At 29.9% G+C, this 15,318-nt stretch overlaps 2 protein-coding genes across 2 annotated transcripts; one reads left to right on the top strand and one right to left on the bottom strand.

Moving 5' to 3' along the window:
- The first annotated feature begins 6,986 nt into the window (after positions 1 to 6,986).
- LOC124928751 (protein MODIFIED TRANSPORT TO THE VACUOLE 1) lies at positions 6,987 to 11,861 on the top strand. Its single transcript, XM_047468998.1, has 5 exons — positions 6,987 to 7,535; positions 7,756 to 8,511; positions 8,886 to 9,041; positions 10,381 to 11,334; positions 11,502 to 11,861. The coding sequence occupies exons 1-5, from the start codon at positions 7,329 to 7,331 to the stop codon at positions 11,541 to 11,543; spliced, it is 2,115 nt and encodes a 704-aa protein (XP_047324954.1). The 5' UTR covers positions 6,987 to 7,328; the 3' UTR covers positions 11,544 to 11,861.
- Positions 11,862 to 12,657: 796 nt separating this feature from the next.
- LOC124932263 (cytochrome c oxidase assembly protein COX19-like) lies at positions 12,658 to 14,750 on the bottom strand. Its single transcript, XM_047472879.1, has 5 exons — positions 14,577 to 14,750; positions 13,566 to 13,671; positions 13,388 to 13,476; positions 13,210 to 13,307; positions 12,658 to 13,094 (listed from the first exon to the last, which is right to left on the bottom strand). The coding sequence occupies exons 2-5, from the start codon at positions 13,573 to 13,575 to the stop codon at positions 13,007 to 13,009; spliced, it is 285 nt and encodes a 94-aa protein (XP_047328835.1). The 5' UTR covers positions 13,576 to 13,671; positions 14,577 to 14,750; the 3' UTR covers positions 12,658 to 13,006.
- Between the last annotated feature and the right edge of the window lie 568 nt (positions 14,751 to 15,318).

The following is a 15,318-nucleotide window of genomic DNA, read 5'->3' as shown; positions in this document are numbered from 1 at the left end:
TTCACCTAGAAAATCCCATGTTCAGCATGGTTGACATCATCAACTAAACACAATTTATCAATCTTCTGACTTTGCCCACCATCTATTGAGAATCTATTAACCAAAATATTTTGAAATTTCCCATTTATCATGCTCTTCAACTTCATGAACACTATCTTCTAAATTTTGTTGGAGCCGTGTATTATGTTTTCCTTGAAAATTTACAATCCCCATATTGTTGTGTTACTATCATCATCTGTTATAATATTCACCCTGATCAACTTATGTATCTTTCTCACCCTGGACCAAACCATTCTACTTGCTTCTCAAAATTTGTAAATCTTTTCCCAAATCATCCTCAATCTGAACTGAAACCTTCCTGATTGCTCCCCGAATTCCGAATATCATCTCCTTTCACCTGATCATTTTCAACCTGAACTATATCTTCCTAAATGCTCTTCAAAATCTTAATACCATTCATTTCCACTAGATCATTCCCAATCTGAAATTGACATTCCTAATAGAGAAGGATTTCCCGCGACTAAGCAGTTCTTCACCTTTAGATAACTAAAGAATCGAAGATGCTTGTTTCAGATAATCATAAATATATAGAAAAATAAAAATGATACAATTACGTTAACTATTTGTCGAATTCATGACATACACCTTCAGGCTTCACCAAATGCATATCCCCTAATCATGAAATAAAAAACAACTAAATTCTTTATTCCAAAGTGTGCAGTTTTCACTCCTCCTCCTACCTATATGGAGTAGGTGGTCAATTCTTTGACTGCGAATTCATCATCACTCTCGGATCTTTATGAAACCGCTGATAGCCTTCTCGTTCAGGGGCAACGAGCCCTCATTTTTCGAGTGTCTGTGGCAGGGGCGGAGCCACACTTGGGCTAGGGTGGGCTCCAGCCCCACATAAATTAAAAAAATGCTTGGGTAAGGGTGGGTTCCAGCCCCACCTAAATTAAAAAAAAAGAATTGGACAAATTAAGTGAATAAACCAGACAAATGAGTCAGCCCCATGTAATTTTCCATCCTAGCTCCGTCCCTGGCCTGTGGGATCAAAATTATGATATTGCTCTCCAGATTCTAGATACCATCTACTTGCACCGACTCATTCTCGACCTGAACTAGATCTTTCTGATTGTTATCTACATTAACATCCGCTTTTGTTTTCGAGATTTACACGTTTTAATTTGATAAAGCTGGTTTGGGTGACTACAAAAATGTGTAATAAGGAAAGATTTGAGAAATTTTGAAGAGATATAAATTTTATATTTGTTTTTCAAATAATTTTACAACGACATAACATTGTGTAAGATCTACCAATTTGAACGTATTTGTGTTTTAAATGAGTATTTTTTTAAGATATACGCGTTCAAAACTGTCGAATACGGTTTGAATGCCTTAAAATATGTGTAATGTATGAAAATATATTGAACAATCAAAAAAAATAGAGAGCTACTATATTATGTAAAAAAAAATACATTTATTTGTTTGTAAATAAACATTAAATTACCAAAATTATGATGGTATGAACCTCGTTTGATGCAATTCAAAATTTGAGTCTTATTTAATTAAAACAAACTCATCCAAGTTCAAACTTAAAATAACTTTGCCATTTTTTATTTGTATAGGAATATAGTTGATTACTTGATTATACATATTATTTAATTTAATTTAATTAAGATAACTTAATAAATTGTATTTAATGAATAGATTAAAGTTTATAAGTATTAGATTGATTCGTTGAATCATAAATATATTATGAAAATAACACGTTAGAATTAAATATGACATTAACTAGGTTGGTAGGAGAAACGATTTTCTCTCTCTATTTATTGTTACTTTGAAGTCCGGAGAAACATAATTATTCCAATTGAAAATAATTTAATTTTTAAATTTTTATTATGATTTATTTTTCACTCACAAAATTTAACCTTCTAAATAAATGAAGTAATAAAAATCTGTGCCTTACAAAATTAAGATAATAATTTCTACTAAATACATTTAAAATTAAAATTAAAATTAAAATTAAAATTAAAATTAAAATTATAAAAAGTAATGACTTTGTCCTAATCATGTTAACTTTTTTTAAACATGAGTTGGAATGTTGGATTTACCATATTCTTAACATGATTCAATTTATTAGCTAAATTATTTAAATAAATTTGATAATATTTAATTTATTTGTATAGTTAACATTGATAATGTTTTAATTTTTAATTATTTTTATTTGTTTTAAATTATTTAAAGCCTATTGGGATTGAGTTTTTTTTAAAACTTAGAGGAAAAAAAACAACTATGGATAATTTGTAAGAGATGATGATTATTTTTAGTAAAAAATTTAAAGCATATTATTAATATATATAAATAAAATAAAATAAAAAATAATAATTTAAAATAAAGGATATTTTAGTATTTTGATTAATAAAATAAATGACTGGATTGATTTGAAAATTAATTTTATTTAAGTTATTTAAAAATTAAAAAAAAAAACAAATTTAACTTATTAGTTAGTTATTTAAGTTTATTTATTACTGCACCTTATTCGTTCAAACTAAACTAATGTAACAACTGATTAAGAAACAGATACACTTGGGACATGTTTGGTATGTAGTTTTATACTCACGAAAGAAAAATATAAAGTCTTAACTCATTAAGAATTAAGAATAGATATATTTTCCTTTCTATTATTTTCACTCTCTTATTTTCTCTCTCATAATAATAATAATAATTATTATAATATATATATATATTTTTTTTTTTCATTATTAACATAATAATAAATTTTTTATTTATTTATTAAAGAAATAATTTCAATTATTTAAATAATATTAAAAAAAATTTAAAATATAATTAATAAATAAAATTTTAATAATAACTAATAATAATATAATTATTTGTATATAATTAATTTTAAATATTATATATTAATAATAAAATTATAATAAATTAATTAAATATAAATTATAAAAACTAAAAATAAAATAACAATTCTATATAAAAAAATATTATTTAAAACATATTAGAAAAGTTAAATATAAATTATTTTAATAAAAATTATTATTAATAAAATTATACCATATTATAATATTATTAAATTAAACGTTATATTTAATCTAAATATATTTATCCACCATTAATATATAATATTTGAAAGACTTTTTCTTATATTATTTATGTTTAATATATAATTTTTTATTTATAATTAGTAAAAAAATTGAATCATTCAATTTTTGTTTTAAGGATTTTTATTTTAAAAATTTTTAATTAATTTGATAAAATATTGGATGTTTATATTTTATTAAATTATAACATATTTAAATATTTTATATATTTTAAACGATATAAAAATAATGATATTTTATATTTTTAATTAAATAAAATATAATAAAAATATTGAAACATTAATACTAATTTTAATAAAAAAAATTATATTTATTATTTTTCTAATAATTCAAACATTATCAATAGCAATGATAAATACCTTTAATTAAACACTATATTTCTATTAATCATACCCATAACTGATTTAGAAATTAGAGTTAGAATAGGCTTAAAAAATATTTTAAATTCACTTTAAAAAATGAAAGAAAAATAAATAATATATAGGTGAAATTTTAAAAATTTAATATTAATTATTTTAAAATTAATTATTTATTAAAAAATCTATTTAAACATTATTGAGTAAACAAGTTTTGAGATATAAAAAAAAAAAAAAAAAACCACTGACCGTATCAAACAAATCCTCCAAATAAATAAAATCAAAAATAATCATAAAGCTGATATTTTTTTTAGTTTTTTTAAAAAAAGAATATGTTTGATAAGAGTTTTAAAAAAATAAGTTTTTTTTTGTTTTTGTTTTGGTGTTGTTTATAGATCAAAATACTCTTAATTTCTTTTTTTTATCTATTTGGAATAAAAATTAATTTGAAAAAATGAAATAAAATCTATTTTTTCAATAATAAAAGAGTAAATAAATAAAATAATAATTAGATTTCAGAAAAAGAAAAAAGAAAATAAAATACTAAATGTCACACTCTCAATACTAAATGAAATAATTAATTTATTTTATTTAGAAGGTTAAATTTTGTGAGTGAAAAAATAAATCATAAAACAAAGTTAAATCCGTCACTTAAGTTACAACATAGAAAATCATACATAATATTCCACCAAGTGAGTATGCCTCCGAACACTACGAATTGTGAGCAAACTAAAAAAACTATAATCTATTAATATAATCACCTTCTAGCTTATTTAATATTATTATATGTATTCCAAATGCATCATTCACGTCATGTTTTATTACACAAGCACTTCAAATTCAAGGATATTGAAGTAACAATATATACTGTATATACACTTATTTCATAAAGTATGCAATATTCAGGTGATCTAGATTTCGATAGTAAATTAGAATATATGAATTTCAATGGTACTTGACAACTATATACCCCGTCCAATCATTTCTTGAAAGCGTCGATCAGACTGTTGTCGTTGTATTAGTCTTTGTTGCTTGTTTTTAGCGATGAAATCCTCAAATCTTTTATATGAGATATCACTATTTTCAAGTGACGGATCGCGTCTAATCAACCCACCTCTTTGTCTTAAGTACACTTCTTCGTTAAGCGACAATGATTTTTTTTTGTCCCTCCAAGTCGTCATGGATGTAGATTCAGTTGTCGTCAAACACTTGGGCTTCATTACTTTCTCGATCCTACTTGACACTAATGTCTTATTATCTTGCTTACTTTTCGAGGTCAACTCTTTGATCTCCTTCCATGTGGAATCCAAAGATTTTGTTTCCTCGATATATTTCGCTTGACATGATGGTAGATCAATGAAGCCGTAGTTGTCGAGTGAATGTGTTGTCTCTGCTGGTGGTGCGGCTTCTGTTTCTGTTTTTTTATCTCGATCTATTTCTTCAAATAGACGTCGACTTAGTTTAAGTTGTGGAATGAAGACACAAACAAATTTGTCGCGATGAATACAGAACATCACGACCAGCAAACGAAGAATCTCCATGACTCTATTCATCATGATCCAAGATTAAAGAGAGTGATCATGAGAAAAAGAGTAGGAAGCTTCTTAAATAGGATTAAGGAATAAGATTCAACACGTTATTAATGAGTTTCCTCCAAATTTGGTGATTTTAATTCTTGTAATGTAAAACGTACACTCTATCATTGATCGAGACAACCTAATTAGTAAATGGCTATATATTTAAAAGTCTCATGTGTTTATCCCTTGAATGTATAATTAACCTTTTATGTTAGAAAAATTAAGCTATTGACAATTAATTACTATACAACTCTATGACTTGCATGGTTCCTTGTAAGTGTGACCATATAATATAACCATATTTAACTCATTTTGAATACATAAATTAAATAACAAGTGGACATATATATACTCTATCACTATGCACAAATAATCAATCAATTGAACGAGGTTGCTTATTATCATTTAAAATGAAGACATAATTGACAGTATTCTCACATCAATTTAAGGCGTTTTTAAGTGAAAACGTGACTTGTTTATAAAATAATAACAAAAAAAAATAATAAACATATTTTTGTAAAAATTTTGTTAGGGCTAACCCACTATAGATTTTGGTAGAAAATTTTAGATGGTCTTTAATTTATTTAATTATATACATTTGTTGGTGTCAATTACTCCTTAATTACCTACAAATACAAATGTACTTCACCAATTAATGATAGCACGGCAACAATAAATAGTCAATTAGATAGTTTTTAACACTTTGCATTAGGAGTTCGCAAACATGGTGAGAAAATAAATTATAAGTACTTTATAAACAACAAACTATTCAAATTAAAATTATATTCATAATTTGTGTTGCCATAAAGTCATAAGTGGTGTGTTTCATAAAAATGACATTTCATTGAAACTAAAGTCACTCAACCTTTTCTTCTATTGTTTTAGTTGGAACTAAGTTTTCAAAAAAAAATATATAAATTTAATTTTTAAATTTTGTTCAAAGTATAAAATAATAAACATTACATCACTATATATATATATATTAATAGTATTCATCAAAATATTTTTAAATAAGCACACTAATTCACTTTTGTATACCACTCATTTTAGGAGTCTGGAATAAATTATTAGGTCAAAGATAAATCCATAAATTACATAGTGAGTTTGAAAACTATTTTGAGTGAGTTAAAAAAGTTAAAAGAAACTTTATAGATAAATATGTATTTTTTTTAGTTTTTTTTATATTAGATAGGTAAATAATAAATTAAATTAAAAATTAAAAATTAAAAGGTAACATAACATTTTTATCTTAACTAAAATCGTGAAGTAAATCTCGAGACTTAAGCTAGTTTAATAATTAATGATCTATTAAAAAAATACTTTATTTTTCTCAAACCTGACTATATAGAAAAATTATAAATATATTTATAAACTTGCTCAAAAAAATTATATTTTTTGTTTAAATGGGATTAATACATGTATTCACATCTTAATAAAAAAAATTGTAATAACTAAACAAAATAATATTTTGAAGAAAGATGGCAACAAAAGTTGGACATATGAAGTATCCTTCCCTCAATTTAATCAAGCAAGCTTAAAGTGCCTTTCCTCACTCAATAATATCTGAATAAATATATGCAAGGAGAATAATTATTGGTAAATATTTTATAAATTACAATAATTTCAATATGAGTTATTTAGAATACATATTCTTTTACAAGATTCAATTATTCAAATTATTTGAAAACAATTATTTCTCTTTCTCTCTCTATATATAGTTGAAGGCTGTAATTAGATTTATACAAAAGAAAAGGACTTGAATAAATGTTTTAAAAATATAAGGGTTTATTTGAACGTTAGATAATATATTTCTTAAAACTAATTGAGAGTACGACACGAACATTAGCTATCGTGCGCTATGGGCCCTCGTCGTCTAACGTAAGCCACGGGTCTGTTCATTTGATAAGATTCACATTTCGTAGAGGTTGGTTGAATCGTTCGTTTCTTTGATGGAGGCTTTCTCCCTCTGAAAGAAAACTCTTTTATCTTCTCCGATTCTATTTTCCGATCCCTAAATCGGAGTTATCCGGCAGGTATTGATCGAGAGAACTTGTGATCTTCTCAAATACTTGAATTGTTGTGACTCAGCTTGTGTCGGCGGTCGTTTAGGACCGATTTTGTCTTTCTGATTGATCGGATCATCAATACGAAGTTTCCGTGTTGTTTTTATCACCGTATGATCTATTTACGGTGTTTCAATCGAATTCCGGATTGATTTGAACCAGAAGCTTTGAAGTTTTTTATTTTATTTGTGGGATTAGAGAAAGAAAGAGATGGATTCAAGCAGGAGAGCCGTTGAATCTTATTGGAGATCGCGGATGATTGATGCCGCGACTTCGGATGATGATAAAGTCGCTGCTGTTTATAAATTGGAAGAGATTTGCGAGCTTCTTCGTTCTTCCCACGTTAGTATTGTGAAGGAAATCGCCGAATTTATATTCAAAAGGCTTGAAAACAAAAGCCCGATTGTGAAACATAAGGTAATTTAATCTTTATCTGATACTTCATGTTAATAATTTCTTGTTAAAACTGGTTTATTTGCCCTAAATCATGTTAATTCATTGAATTTGCATTGATCTACCTTTTTAACTGAATGCACTTCATTTTGAGTGTCAGTTTGTGAGTTATACTGACAGAAAATTATATGATTTAGTGTTTGAAAGATGTTTGTGTAATCACTGATCAAAATCAAACATGTAGGCACTGAGAGTGATCAAGTATGCTGTAGCTAAATCTGGATCTGAGTTCAGAAGAGAGATGCAAAGAAATTCAGCAGCTATTCGTCAATTGATCCATTATAAAGGGCAGCCTGATCCTCTAAAGGGAGATGCTCTAAATAAAGCTGTTCGCGAAATTGCCCAGGAAGTTCTTTCTGCTATATTTTCTTCAGAGGATAACAGCAAGCCTACAACTGCAGAAAGTCTAACTAAGAGAATACAAGGTTTTGGAAATACCAATTTCGAAACGCATTCCCCATCCGAAGATAAGAAATCGTTTCTAAGCGAAGTTGTTGGCATTGGAAGTGCAACAATAAAGCACGGATTAAGTAGTTTAAGTCAATCCCAATCAATGAGGAAGAACGACACTGGTACTTACAAAAGTCCCAATCTTCGAAGGTCACTCACCAGGGAAACTAACGCTTCTGATAGTTACGATCAAACTGAGTATCACGGTGAATCTCACACAGCGCCTAGGTTTTCCGAAAGTACCAATTCCAGATCATGGGGTCAAGATGTGGGAAAGAATAGTCCGGAAACTTCCAATGGAGTCAACCATCCAAGTCCTGTAGAGAAGTCTCGAGAAGAGAGGTTATTGGAGACTATTGTGACATCTGGAGGTGTTCGCCTGCAGCCTACTCGCGATGCACTTCAGGTGTTCCTTTTGGAAGCCTCGAAGTTGGATGCATTGGCTTTGTGTCGTGCACTATTGTCAAAACTTCAATCTCCTTTATGGCAGGTAGTTTTTGTTTTTTTGATAGGTTTGTTTTATTGCTTGTTTCATTATTTGCGATATATGTACCCACTCAGGGTGGAAAGAGTGTTGTTGACCTAAGAGGTTGATGTCTCAATTTTGATTTTCATTAAGAACACCTTGATTTAAGTGGGGTTCATGACAGTGGGATGTTGTGATAGCCTCCCAGGGAATAAACCATGGTCACAGAAAAAACTAATTTGCGATTTGTGCCTGAGATTTACCAATGAGATCCTTTCCTCCTTTAAGTTGCTCATCACATGCAAATTCAAGAATGCGTTTGGAAATACATATTTGCATTATTTTACCTCCTAAACCATCTCCAAATTGCGTCAAATATTTAATAATTGAACTGACAGGTTCGAATGAAAGCCGTGTGCGTTGCTGAGGCAATTCTGAGGAAAAAAGATGATGACCTTGCTGTTATTGCCGCATCTTACTTGGAGGATAATCGAGATGTTATTGTTGCATGCTCTGAATCACCCCAGGCTTCTTTGAGGGAAAAGGCAAATAAGGTCAGGTTTTCACAACTGTTTTTACTGCATAGGAAAAAAATGCATGGGCATGGTACTGAACTCACATTTTAAATATCGCCTTTCTCTCTCTATATATATATATGAAAAAAATAAAATGATGTAGGGTATATGTTGGTTTAGAGACATCCAAGACGGTCCTATGGCTAAATTTAGTTTTCAACCATCTTTGGTTCTTAAATCTTAATAGAAAACTAAACTTGGGAGGATTTAAATGCAAAACATGAAACTGGTGTCCAACAACTCTGTTCATAACAATTCACTTATTCTGTATGACATACATCTACAGCTTGTCTGATATGGAGTTATTTGAAAAGATCTAGGTTATGAAATCAAAATATTGTTTGATGAAAAAGGGGATTATTTGGATTAAAATTTCAACTAAGAGTATTTTGATCTATGAAGTACGTGATTTGATAGCTGAAAGGATAGGTGATGTGATAAAGGTTTTTCTTGAATAACCAAATAACCCAAGATCCAATCTCCTAGTGTGTATGTTACTTTCTATGAGCCATATGGCCTCAGTTTGTTCTAGTCTTTCTGGTCCTCTTCAGCATACATTTTTCAAGACCTGAATACTTATTGCATGATTTTTAAGTTAACCTTTGGTAGACATTCTATTCGAAAATTACCATCCATCATATTGCTGCATGCTACACATTAGTAAGGGATTTCCTCCCTAAAGAATAACAATTCTTAATTAATAATCACATAAGGAATTTTTCTACTTCTAATTAGTGCAACACTCTTGGGATCTCATTGACCATATTTTGAAATTTCATGTTTAGCTAGAAAGAAGTCCTATGCAAACATGGTTTTATTTGGAAACTAGTATTTATCCAAAAAAAAATGCCATGGACCTCTATCCAATAGATTTTGCCCATATATTTTTCAGAAACAACTTGTTTTTTCGTTTGGTAAAACAAGAGCTTGTTTGATGTAGGGATTATTTGGGGTTATTTTTGTTAAATGACTCAGATTGTATTTAATATTTAGAACTTTATAAAAATAAAGTAAGGTTGATGATTTGATTTGACGAGGTGACTGATGATGGGATAAAGCCCCAAGGTGGTAAGGATCAGATCACATTTTTGTTTTATAAATGAACTTTTGACTGAATTATGATCCACAAATTTCCAATTTTGTACTCATTTTGGCATACAAGTGTATTTGAATTTTAAGTTGGATCAAAAACTGAATTTTAGAATGGATGAGATCACATAAAAAAAAAATCATATGCTAAAACAGTCCTATATTTGGAAACTTTATTGAGCACAGTTAAATCATGTTGTAAACTAACAAAGATGAGATCAATATGCAGGTCTTGAGTCTTCTTGGTGGAGAACAGAGTAGCAATGGACTGTATCACCAAGAGAAAAAGGTAGAGAATTCTGCCATTCAAATGCCCGACTTAATAGACACAGGTGCTCTCGATGATTACAGTGGTACAGAAGATCTTCTAAATGTTGAAATAAATGATTTTCATGAGAAAATTTCAACTGCCCCTGTGTTAGATGATTTGTTTGGTGAGAGTACAGATTCAAGCTATCTAACGTCCAACGAACAGAAAACCAACTCTGACCCTTTTTCCGATGTCGCATTTCACACCAACGATAATACCGAAACTGTTGGCGGCGGCGATATCTTTGAAGGAATGAGTGTCGATAAAAATGGAGTAGAAAAGGTCCAATTGGCATCAGTAACTGCCAAAGACGATCCATTTGATATTTTCGGATCCAGTTCGGATTACTCATATTCACAGTTTAATGATTATAGTGATGCCAGCGATCTAATGAACGGATTATCTGTTAATGGTAATAATACCCAAAAGATTCAGCAACAAGTAACAACTTCTGTTGCCAACTTGCAATCCAATAACCAAGTTCTTCCTGAAAATGGCGGAATATCTCAATCAGGCACAGCGAATGCCAACATGTTCAATATGGGGGGGCCCATGGGCTATAACATGCCACCTGGATTAATGTTCAATCCAGCTTTTGCCGCTTCTCAACAAATGAATTATGGTGCGATGGGGAATATCTTGGCCCAGCAGCAGTTATTAGCGACGATGTATAACTTTCAACAGTTTGGAAATCTCCAGCCTCAGAATTCTGGTTTTGGTCAAGTATCTGAAGGAAACATGGGAGGAGTAGGCGGGTCAAACTCGTCAGCACTTCCAGATATATTCAATCCTAACATTCCAAACCAAACACCAACTTCTATGATGAACAATTCGAAAAAAGAGGAAACAACCAAAGCATTTGATTTCATCTCGGTATGTTTGCTTTCCTTTGAAGTGTATGTTCTAAAACTTCCTGATTATTTTAAGTAGTTGATATATCTAGGACTATGAGCTTGTTTGAGGTAAAAGGTTGACCAGAATGTTCAGTGTAATTTGGTATTCCGGTTAGCTGGTGTAAAATTTATGCTTCATTTTTTCAGGACCATTTGGCATCAGCTCGAGATCCTAAGAGAGTGGTTTAAGGCCATCCCCGGTATTTCTCTTCCAATCGGATCGGTATATGATTTCATCACGAAATGGACTGGAGTATGCATTTGTTTTGTTCTGTTTTTTCTTTCACTGTCTGATGTGCGAGCCTTTAAAGAATGGATTTTTATTGATTAAAGTTTTGGATAAAGAGAGACTAGTCAAAAAAGAAGAAAGGAGAGAATGTGGGTTGTGCATGCCTCAGATAAGTTTAGTGCTCAAGTTTGTGTTTGTAAACAATTAAATAACAGGCTACATTATTACACTCTTGAATTTGTATTGTCTTTTCTTGTTTATTCATAATTTGACACTCATTTCTTTGCTTGTTTAATTTAATTGGAAGTTCTTGGTATGTATGTCTTGATCCAATTAGATTCATCAGATTTGCAAATTTTGATTATCCACCCTAAACCCTAATTCAGATGGAAAGATGTGATTAGTTCAGTTATGGTCGGGTGAGATTTAATTTAATTTTTTTTTCGTAGAAAAAGAAAAACAAGTATCAAGTTTTTAAGCAAAATTGAAGATTCATTACTTTAAGGAGTTTTTACACCCTTACAAATTATTGCATAAGAAAATGATTTGCAATTTTTACGTTTTATAAATAGCAATAATAATGGTTGTCATAATTTACAATTACATAAAGCACAAAGTAATTCAATCTCCCTCTGCAATTTATAGAGTGGAAAAATCATATGATTTTGTCTTTCAACTTATAATTTATCCTTTTTTCTTCTCAAACGCAATGAATTTCTTATTCTTGATGTTATTTCTATCCATGTTTATTGATTTTTATCTTATCTCGATCACGCCAATTTCATTGGAAACAATTTTCGTCCAAGTCTTGAGTCAACTTGGACTTGAGTGTGATATTTCAAACATTAAAATACATATGAAAACCTTTTGCAATAGGATATTAGAGTCATAAACAAAGTTATTTAACAAGTTTGGAAATATATTTTCATTCATATTTCTCATGGGATGTTAATTCATATATTATCATATATTATTATATTTTTTTTATGTTTTAAGAAGCTAACAAGAGAGAATTTCTCGCTACAACTTAAAATGTTCTTAGTGAGAATCAAACATAAAACATATATACGCTTATAAAACGATTTCAGTGCAACACATTTAAAAATATGCAAGTGTTTTCAAATGGGTTCAGTGTGTATACAAACATACAAGAAAAAACATACTTTAATTTGCTTTGGAAATGAATCAATTACTATTTTAAGAATCAACAAAGTTGATTTGGAATCAAAACCAGTTATCTATTTCTACTAATAATGTGTGTGTGTAATGAAGCAGATTGTACTGCCACCACTGACCTATATTTGGGATTTTGAACACGAAGTTGTTTAATAGGTCAGATGTATATATATGTAAACAAGCATGATCATATGAGTAAAATATGTCCAAATTAAAAGGGAAAAAACAGCACCCCATTTGTTTATATCTAATGATTATTCTCTGCTGCTACTATTTCCTCCTCCTGTTCTTTCCGAAAACCAAGTTCTGACATGTCTTGCTTCGCCATCAAATTCCTGCAGAAAATGAAGTTGCAATTTCATTATGGAAGGTGTAATCTAAGACTAAGATATAAATGGTTATTGGTCTTCTACATTATTCACAAAAAAATCTTGCTTTCGCGTAACTCACTTGGCCATTCGACATTCTAGGTATTTCTTTGACATTTGTCTGCATTTCTCGGATTTATTTCCAGAGGATTTGAGGCAGTTGAGATATTCTTTCTTATCCTGCAAACCAAAAACATTTTTTCTCATTTGGCATAATGAATGAATGAATTGATCTATCAATGATTGAATATTCTATATACCAGATCACATAGGTGCAAGTGGTCTAAAGGGAAAACTCCTTTCTCTGGTGGCATTGGCCTCATTCCCCTGTTCCCCCCAAATGCTCCACCTGCAAAATATCATTAATTTCATTTTCAAACACAAACAAGACTCTCAAGTAGACAACAAGAAGAAAGGATAATGGAGGAAGTAAGGAACCTGCACTCATAATCGTCTCTAATGCAATTTCAAATAATCTTTTTTGGGTCGATTCAATCTTTTAATCTAAATTCTCCAAAGAACCCTCCTCCTGCTACACCACCAACTGAAATAAATGGGTGAGAAAAATTCTCCCAAGTATGTTACCATGAGAAACAAAAACTAACATTAAGTAATAGTCTTCTTTATATACTATGGTACATGGTGAAATACTAGGGTTAAAATATAAAATGATAAACAGCTATCAGAAAGGGAAATACTTGGTAAATTTTATTGAATTACATTTTCTTGCAAATTATAATAGAGTATAGTTAAGTGCATTTTTAACATTAATAAATCTTATTGAGGGATTCAATCAAATCCCATAAAAGCAGCCAAAAAGCAACATTCAAATCATTAATCATCCATTAACATCAGCTTCAATATAGCACAGGAATGCTATTAATCTCAGCCCAACAATACATACCTACAACATGTCCAAAACCAAACTCAAATCTAGCAGGTCAAAATGTTCAAATTTTCACCAAAGAGCAAACAACAAAATTCTCAAGATTCAATTAAAAACATGGAAACTGTTCAATTGTAGAATGCAGAATACCTATAACTTCATCTTTTAACATGACCAATAGAATGTTCAAGATTTGACCTAAACTTTCAACTCAATGAATTGTAATGACCCCAAAAATTTTCAACTAAGAATACAATCTCTAAATGCCAAAAGTGAATTTAACAAAGAGAATAGCTAGCAAAAGAAGGCATCATTTCTTCTTCATCAGAATTCCAGCTTACAAACAAATTAAAAACACTGTAAACTTCAGCCAAAACACAACCAAATGTAACCAGATCGCCTGCATCTGAAAGAATAAGGCCTAGATACTTATCCTAAACTCTGACAACTCGGATCAGAGGAATAGGAAAACAAATTTCAAGGCAACATTAGGATAAAGTAACGCGTGAAAAAACTTGTTAAACCATAAAATTAGAACAGAACACAGGGAATAGCTACTATACCCGATCGGTCTTCAGCCGGAACAGGGGGGGTTGGATTCTGGAGACTGACGAGGAATCAGTAACAACGAAGCAAACAGACAGACAGCGACTGTCCTGTCGATCGATTGAAAGAGGTAATTGCGCCGGCGTTTGATGGTGGTCGGAGGAATCTGTTTTTGTTTAGGGCAGTCAAGACTTCATCTTTCTTTCATTTTTTATTTCTTTATAAATTAGTCCCTCAATCTTAAGGGAAGTTTGACGAAATGGCCTTCACACTTTTTTTTTTTACGATTTTGTCCCTGTCGTAAGATGTCCACAATCGCGAGACGCAATTTTTATTTTTTCAAAAAAAAAAATAATAAAATAAAATAAATTTCATCTCGCGAATGCCGGTTGCGTGTCGCGATTGTGGACTTTTCACACGGTATCCGGTTGCGTCTCGCAACGGAGACATTTTCGTAAAAAAAAAAAGTGTCAACAGCTCATTTAATTTTATGCGCTGATGAAAAACTCATAAGGCCATTTAGTCACATTTTCCGATCTTAAGCGTTTATCCATTTATCCATTCTTGGAAAAGTGTTTTTATTAGGTGATAAACACAACTAATACATTATTTATAAATATAAATGAGAGTGATTATAATATCTTTCAAAAAAAAAAATAATAGAAATTATAAATGAGATTGTGATTATCAATGAGACTTTTTAAATCATTATCACAAATATATTATTATTTTTTTAAATTAACACTAAAATCTTAAGAA

This window comes from Impatiens glandulifera, chromosome 3, assembly GCF_907164915.1.
Source record: "Impatiens glandulifera chromosome 3, dImpGla2.1, whole genome shotgun sequence".
NCBI classification, from domain to species: Eukaryota; Viridiplantae; Streptophyta; class Magnoliopsida; order Ericales; family Balsaminaceae; genus Impatiens; species Impatiens glandulifera.
The sequence above is the reverse complement of the archived record's forward strand: the minus strand, read 5'-3'. Positions and strand labels throughout refer to the sequence as shown.

Excerpts from the sequence above, each read along its gene's own strand:
- LOC124928751 (XM_047468998.1), top strand. The coding sequence starts at position 7,329 with ATGGATTCAAGCAGGAGAGCCGTTGAATCTTATTGGAGATCGCGGATG. Across the intron at positions 7,536-7,755 it reads GCCCGATTGTGAAACATAAG|GCACTGAGAGTGATCAAGTA; the intron begins GTAATTTAATCT and ends TCAAACATGTAG. Across the intron at positions 9,042-10,380 it reads TGAGGGAAAAGGCAAATAAG|GTCTTGAGTCTTCTTGGTGG; the intron begins GTCAGGTTTTCA and ends ATCAATATGCAG.
- LOC124932263 (XM_047472879.1), bottom strand. Across the intron at positions 13,308-13,387 it reads ACTTGCACCTATGTGATCTG|GATAAGAAAGAATATCTCAA; the intron begins GTATATAGAATA and ends TTTGGTTTGCAG. Across the intron at positions 13,095-13,209 it reads CTAGAATGTCGAATGGCCAA|GAATTTGATGGCGAAGCAAG; the intron begins GTGAGTTACGCG and ends CATTTTCTGCAG.